This window comes from Rhipicephalus microplus, chromosome 9, assembly GCF_043290135.1.
Source record: "Rhipicephalus microplus isolate Deutch F79 chromosome 9, USDA_Rmic, whole genome shotgun sequence".
Taxonomy (NCBI): Eukaryota; Metazoa; Arthropoda; class Arachnida; order Ixodida; family Ixodidae; genus Rhipicephalus; species Rhipicephalus microplus.
Genome location: NC_134708.1, coordinates 3630414 through 3637968, shown reverse-complemented (window position 1 = coordinate 3637968; position 7555 = coordinate 3630414). Strand labels below are relative to the sequence as shown.

The following is a 7555-nucleotide window of genomic DNA, read 5'->3' as shown; positions in this document are numbered from 1 at the left end:
TGGCTAAGGTACTCGGATGCTGACCCGCAGGTCGCGGAATCGAATCCAAGCTGCGGTGGCTGCATTTGATGGAGATGAAACTTCTGTGGGCCCGGGTGCTCAGATTCGAATGCACGTTAAAGATTCACAGGTTGTCCGAATTTCCTGAGCCCTCCACTACGGCGTCTCCCCTAATCATATGGTGGTTTTTGGAGGTTAAAGCCCACCTATCAATCAATATCAACCTCTTCCTTTACGCAGACCACAAAAATCGAGCCTTATCGTTGAATAATAGGCTGCATAATGTTTAGTTAAACCATCTTATCTAGCCATGGCAGTAGCCGAGATGTTGTGATCGTTTCATAATCGGGACGGTGGTGGTTCGAATCCTGCAGTCAGCCTCATCGTTTGCTCTGATCCTGTGTGTGTTGTTTTCGTGCGTCATTTGTGCGCGATCAGTGCTCTGCACGTTTCTATCTGGTTGAGGTTTCTTTTACGAAAAAAAACACCCACCATAATTTCACAAGCACTTTAGGGGGCCGGGATTCGGTGTGTCGTCTAACGCTGCGATCGCGGGCTGTGGTCGTCGCTTTGGCGGACTCACGCGAAACCACGCAAAGCACTGTCAGCATAGCGAGGTGGAGTCCTCCTCTTCTTCGAGTGTCTTGATGATTGTAAGTGCATTCACCACAACACACAGCACGCATCAATACTGAAAGCAAGCGAGAAATGAAGGAAGAAGCAAACAGAAAAAAAACGGAAAAGGAAAGATAAAAATGGGGCAAGGAAGGCTCCGCACTTTCCTGCCACCAGGGCGAAACTGCCTCAAAACACCGAATAATAATATGGCACATTAATAGAGACGTGTTCGAAAAGCTGCATCTACACTCAAGTGGCAGGATATAAAGCATTTGGAAGAAAAGTGGCCATTTGCAAACTCGGTCTGCTACACAGAGAATCCTATTTTTTAACGATGGCTATTTGTGAACCGGATGGCGATGTAAATCAGGAGTATCACTCAATTGTTAGTGCGAATACGTCTCACCGGCTGTCAACACAGGTGAGCTCCTTTTCCCGACTACGGGTCCCGTCTTACTAATCATCATCATCATCAGCCTGACTACATTCACTGCAGGACAAAAGCCTCTCCCATGTTCCGCCAGTTAAGCCAGTCCTGTGCTTGTTGCTGCCAATTTATACCCGCAAACTTCCTAATCTCATCTGCCCACCTAACCCTCTGTATCCGCCTAACCCGCTTCCCTTCTCTGGGAATCCAGTTAGTTACCCTTAACGACCAGTGGTTAACCTGTCTACGCGCTACATGCCCGGCCCATGTCCATTTCTTCTTCTTCTTGATTTCAGCTATGATATCCTTAACCCCCGTTTGTTCCCTAATCCACTCTACTCTCTTTTTGTTTCTTAAGGCTACATCTACCATTTTTCTTTCTATTGCTCGCTGCGTCGTCCTCAATTTAAGCTGAACCCTCTTTGTAAGTCTCCAGGTTTCTGCTCCGTAGCTAAGTACCGGCAAGATACAGCTGTTATATACCTTCCTCTTGAGGGATAGTGGCAATCTGCCTGTCATAATTTGAGAGTGCTTGCCAAATGTGTTCGAAGCACTGCTCTTTTCCGAGGTTGTTGTACATTACTTTCGTTTTCTGCAGACTAATTTTAAGACCCACCTTTCTGCTCTCCTTGTATAACTCCGTAACCATGAGTTGCAATTCGTCCCCTGAGTTACTCAGCAATGCAATGTCATCGGCGAAGCGCAGGTTACTGAGGTATTCTCCATTAACTCTTATCCCTAACTGTTCCCATTCTAGGCTTCTGAAAAACCTCGTGTAAGCATGCGGTAAATAGCATTGAGGAGATTGTGTCCCCCTGCCTTACACCCTTCTTGATTGGTATAATGTTGCTTTCTTTATGAAGCACTATGGTAGCAGTTGATCCTCTGTAGATTTCTTCTAGGATGTTTATATATACTTGATCGACGCCCTGATACCGCAGTGTCTGCATGGCGGCTGTTATTTCTACTGTATCAAACGCTTTCTCGTAATCTATGAAGGCTATGCATAGTGGTTGCTTATATTTTGAGAATTTCTCTATTACCTGATTGATTGTATGAATCTGGTCGATTGTTGAGTAGCCTGGTCGAAATCCTGCTTGTTTCTTTGGTTGATTGAATTCTAATGTTGTAATTCTGTTAGCAATTACCTTTGTAAATAGGTTCTATACTACAGAGAGCATGCTGATCGACCTGTAAAATCTTCAAGTCCTCGTCATCTCCTTTCTTACGCATTATGATGATGTTAGCATTCTTCCAAGATTCTGGTACTTTTCCCGTCAGGAGACACCTCGTAAACAGGGTGGCCAGTTTTTATAACACAATCTGTCCTCCATCTTTCAGCAGATCTGATGTCACCTGATCCTCACCATCAGCTTTGCCTCTTTGCATGCTCTCCAGAGCTTTTCTGACTTCTTCTATCATTACTGGTGGGGTGTCATCTGGGTTACTGCTAGTTCTTATAGTATTAGGGTCGTGGTTGTCCCGGCTACTGTACAGATCTCTGTAAAACTCCTCGCTATTTTAACTATCCTATCCATACTTACTAATAACCGTTTTCAAAACGTTTATTCCATCATATAATACAACTGGTCGTGTACGTTTCTATTATTGAAGTTTTTACGCCCATAATGCGTAGTTCGTGTCTCGGAGGAAAAAACACGCCGTCTCCTGGTTTCTGAAAAAAAAAATGTCACGATTACTGCAATGGGACTTTTTTTAAAGAGTTACTGTATATGCTACCTTTAGCTACCTAAAGGTAGCATATACAGTAACTCTATTTTCCTAGTCCGAACAGCACACCAAGTGGAGGTCGCCGAAATCAAGACTGAAGGCTCTCGGACTCCGAATTGTCCGCCGCATGCCGGTATAGCCAATCTCGGAGGCCTCAATTTGCGCCTGTTTTTCGGGCCAACATTTGCATGTTTGTGGCGCCAGATGTCGCTTGGTCGTCGCGTTTCAGCCACCAAAAATTATGGCGCGTGCGCACACTACCTACCCGGAAAAGGCCTTCTAACTGAAACAAGCTGACAGCTTCACTCATTCCTCGTGGTTGATGAAACAAGTGAACCCCGCTTTGAGCACAACTTTCCTTAGAAGAGACCACGCGGGATGCACCTATTAAGATTGAAAGAAACACATTCGACAGCGAGACACGAGCAATGCACCGCAGTTTAGGCTCATTCACAGCTGCTGCTGGAACCCTTTGTCGCTGGCGACCAAAAAGTGACTCGTGAGGGCCGGTTCACGCTAGCCGCAAGCATGCCCTGACGGCGCGGCGCCGCCTTCAGGACAACTGTTCAAAGAGCACGGCAAGCTTCGCCGGCGAGGCATTTCAGCCTCTGGCAAACATGGCTGCCCTTCCGAATGCAGTCGTCGATAACCTCGAATCTATCAAGCAGCCGCTGGGCGCTCTGTAGTTCGTAAGCTCCGAACTGATGTCCCCATTCGCTTTATGCTAATGTCCTTTAGCTTCGAAAACTCAGTACTCGAATCGATTCGGCAGCGTATTCGAGAGCCATACTCCAATATTTGACGTAGGCTTAAGCAAGCCTTCGCAAATTTCAGAGGGCATACATTACACGTTTGTCAGTTGTTGCTAAGGCTGTTAGCTGGCGCCACTTGTTCATAAGCCTTCATTGGGAACGTCATATTGAATTGTTGTAAGCGGTTTAACTATCGGACAGGCTAAAATACTCCATTCACTGCTGGAACGTAGTCTGGGAACAATACGTACGACATAGCGTGAAAACCACGGAGCAAGAATGGGTCTCGGACGGATTTTTTTCGAATGGCAAAGAACGCCAGATGCGCGCGAAGTAAACAGCCGCGCACGAGAGCGTCAAACGGCGAAGCATGCTTGCGTGAACCGGCCCTGACGCACCCGTCGCCGCACCAAATGCGCGGCTGCCCCTCGGATACTAAGCCTTGTTTCTGCACATCTGATTGGTTCGGTGGCAGTTGAGGATGGTGCAACTGTAGCTTTTCGACCAAAGTGTCCATTTGCGACTAACTTGGTCAAGCTAAATGTGCTTGTCGCAGGTGTGAATACACTATCAGCGCTACAGCGGTTGAAACAAACCTCAGCGTTTATGAAGCCATTGTAACACTCGAACAAGACACGTCGAGTGCCACTCACCCAACACCACTAGGTCGAAACACGTTCGGAGGGACCCAGGACACGCCCGTATTCTCGCAGATGATCTTTGCGAAGGTGATTTGTCGTATCTCATCCAGTTGCCCTGTGTTGATAAGACAGAAATACAAAGTTGTCCTAGTTAGATCTCTATGAAAAATCACTCCTGGTTTGTTGACTGCTTCATTACACCTCTAAGCGGCTCAGGCTGTGAAAAACGCCGTTCTTGAGTGTCCTCAACAATTGCGACAGTGAGGTTTGCGCGCTCTGACATATAGCACACAAGTCGTCATAAAATTTCGCCTCCATCGAAACGCGACTACCCCGATCGAATGCGCACCTAACACGCAAACCGCTATACATGCGTAATACCACAAGGCGGAGGTATGGAACATTGACATCCGCCCTTCCATAACCAAAGGAAATATACAGCGCCGCATAGGCGATCATCCTAATTTCGATACCCGCACCAGGAAGACTGTTTTGTCAATTAGAAAGCTTTACTGTATGAGAAACATGGGTGCATTTATTTGTATCGTGGCCCATTGCCACTTTTTCTTTTCATTTGTTGCACCGTGCTTGTCGCACACTGATTGATTGATTGATATGTGGGGTTTAACGTCCCAAAACCACTATATGATTATGAGAGACGCCGTAGTGGATGGCTCCGCAAATTTAGACCACCTGGGGTTCTTTAACGTGCACCCAAATCTGAGCACACGAGCCTACACTGTCGCACACTTTACCACCCGTGTTAACAACTGTAGTTAGTAATGATAGCGTTAGTGACAAATTGCTAAAATTTGCGCAGCCTTTACTAATAGTGCCCCCTGCAGCTTCAAAATCTTGGAAGCGCTGTGAAAGATAATGCCATACAACTTTATGAAAGTGAGCAGCTGTCAACCACGGCGCCGGTGTTAAATCCCTTCAACTTAAACGCAAAATGAATTCATACGGCCGAAGTGATATTGCAGGTTAATATTAGACACATATTAGAACGTATTTGTCAAGTAGCTTGCTATACAGAAGTATACGACATAATAGAGATATAATACAATCATAATGCCAGAGAAGCTATTAGCAGAGTTTGCAGAGCGTAATAATTTACGGATCTCGAATACTTTCTTCAGAAAACGGGCTAACCGTAAGTGGACGTGGCGAAGCCCTAACGGCGAAACTACAAATGAAATAGACTTCATTCTGTGTGCACACCCAGGCATAGTACAAGATGTAGACGTAGTTAGAAAGATCCGCCCCGCCGCGGTGGTCTAGTAGCTAAGGTACTCGGCTGCTGACCCGCAGGTCGCCGGATAGAATTCCGGCTGCGAATTTTCGATCAAGGTGAAAATGCTATAGGCCCGTGGGCTCAGATTTGGGTGCACGTTAAAGAGCCCCAGGTGGTCGAAATTTCCGGAGCCCTCCACTACGGCGTCTCTCATAATCATATGGTTTTCTTGGGACGCCAAACCCCGTATTTTTTTCTTTTTTAGTTGGCAAGATCCGATGCAGTCACCATAGAATGGTTAGAGCTCGTATTCACCTGGATTTTAAAAAGCAAAGTCAAAAACTGATACGCAAGTAAGTAATTAATGAACTAGCGGTGAGATCGAAAATGCAGAGAGTCAGAGTTTAGCTTCCGAACATTTTCGAGGCACTAAACGAGGTAACCGAAGTTAGCGTTGACACAATGAACGATAATCTTTCTAGAATCATCAAATTGTGTGCAATGGAAGTCGTAAGTACAGCCACTGAACAGGCCACTGGCAAACTATCTCAAGAGACGAAGAATCTTATTAAGACAGGACAAACCATGAAAGCCTCAAACGCAACCGAACAAATTAGAGCTGGTGGAGCTTTCGAAGTTAATCAGTAGACGTAAGGTAGCTGGTTGAGAAGGTATAAGATGGAGAGAATTGAACAGGCTGTAAAAAGTTGCAGAAAACTATAAGCTGCAAAGGCATACTTGCGCATTTGCAAAGATCGCATGCATGAATTAAGGAACAAGGAAGGCGATGTGATAACCAATATGGATAGAATAGTCCAGGTGGCGGAGGAGTTCTACAGAGAGCTGTACGGAATCCAAAACAACAGGATAATATTGTGAGAAACAGTAATAGTACAGAGGAATTTGACATCCTACTAGTAACGACCGGAGAAGTAGAGAAAGCTCTAGAATAAATGCAAAGAGGCAAAGCCGCTGGTGAGAATAAGGTAACAACGGTCCTCCTGAAAGATGGCGGAGAAATTGTGATAAAAAAATTAGCCACCTTATATACGAAGTATCGCTTGACTGGAAGGGTACCATAATCTTGGAATAACGTGAACATCATCTTAGTTCATAAGAAAAGACGCCAAGGACTTGAAAAATTACACGCCTACCAGATTATAGTCCTTTCTCTACAAACTATTTACGGATATAATAGCTAATCTAATTAAGGCGATATTAGAGTTCAATCAACCAAAGGACTAAGCAGGATTTAATACCGTCTACTCCACAATAAACCATATTCCTATATACTGTCAATCAGGCAATAGAGAAATGCGCAGAATACAACCAACCCCTATAAATAGCCATCATAGATTACGAGAAGGCGTATGACTCAGTCGAGACCATAGTGCCTGCAATAATGCAGGCACTACGGAATCAGGGGCATCGAAGGACCCGACATAAATATACTGGAATAAATCTACAGTGGATCCACAGCCACCATAGTTGTCCATGAAGAAAGTGACAGAACCCCAATAAAGAAGGGTGTAAGACAGGGAGGCACGACCTCTCCAATGTTACTTACCGCGTGTTTACAGGAGGTTTTCAGTACCCTAGATTGGGGAGAGTTATGGATAAGAGTTAAGGAAGAGTGTCTTAGTAACATGCAATTTTATGATGACATTGCCTTGATGAGTAACTCAGGGGTCGAATTACAGTTCATGATTACAGAACTAGACACGGAAAACAGAAACCTATGTTTGAAAATAAATATGCACAAAACATGAGTATTGGGCTACAGTTTCGGCAGAAAACAGCACTTTGCGATAGGTGGAGAGACGCTGAAAGTTGTGAAGGAATATGTCTACTTAGAACAGGCAGTAACCGCGGATCCAAACCACGAGAGTGAAATAACTAGAAGATTAAAGACGAGGTGGCTCACATTTGGCAAGCATTCGCAAATCATAAGTGTTTATCCACCACTAACCCCCCCCCCCCCCCCCGTGTAAGATATATAACAGCTGCATCTTGACACTACTTACTTATACGGAGCAGACGCCTGGAGGCTTACAAAGAGGGTTCACCTTAAATTGACGGCGCAGCGGGCGATGTAAAATAAAAAGATAGGTGTAACCTTACGAGACGAGAGGAGAGAACAATGGGTCACGGA

The 7555-nt window shown here is 45.2% G+C and overlaps 1 protein-coding gene across 1 annotated transcript in view; it reads right to left on the bottom strand.

The window, feature by feature from the left end:
- Positions 1-2592: 2592 nt before the first annotated feature.
- Positions 2593-7555, bottom strand: part of LOC119164818 (chorion peroxidase-like) — an 84171-nt gene continuing 79208 nt past the window's right edge. The window contains exons 13-14 of the mRNA XM_075872990.1: positions 4182-4284; positions 2593-2720 (exon numbers count right to left, since the gene is read on the bottom strand). Coding sequence (XP_075729105.1) covers positions 2663-2720; positions 4182-4284 — 161 coding nt within the window. The 3' untranslated portion in view covers positions 2593-2662. The remainder of the gene's footprint in view (positions 2721-4181; positions 4285-7555) is intronic.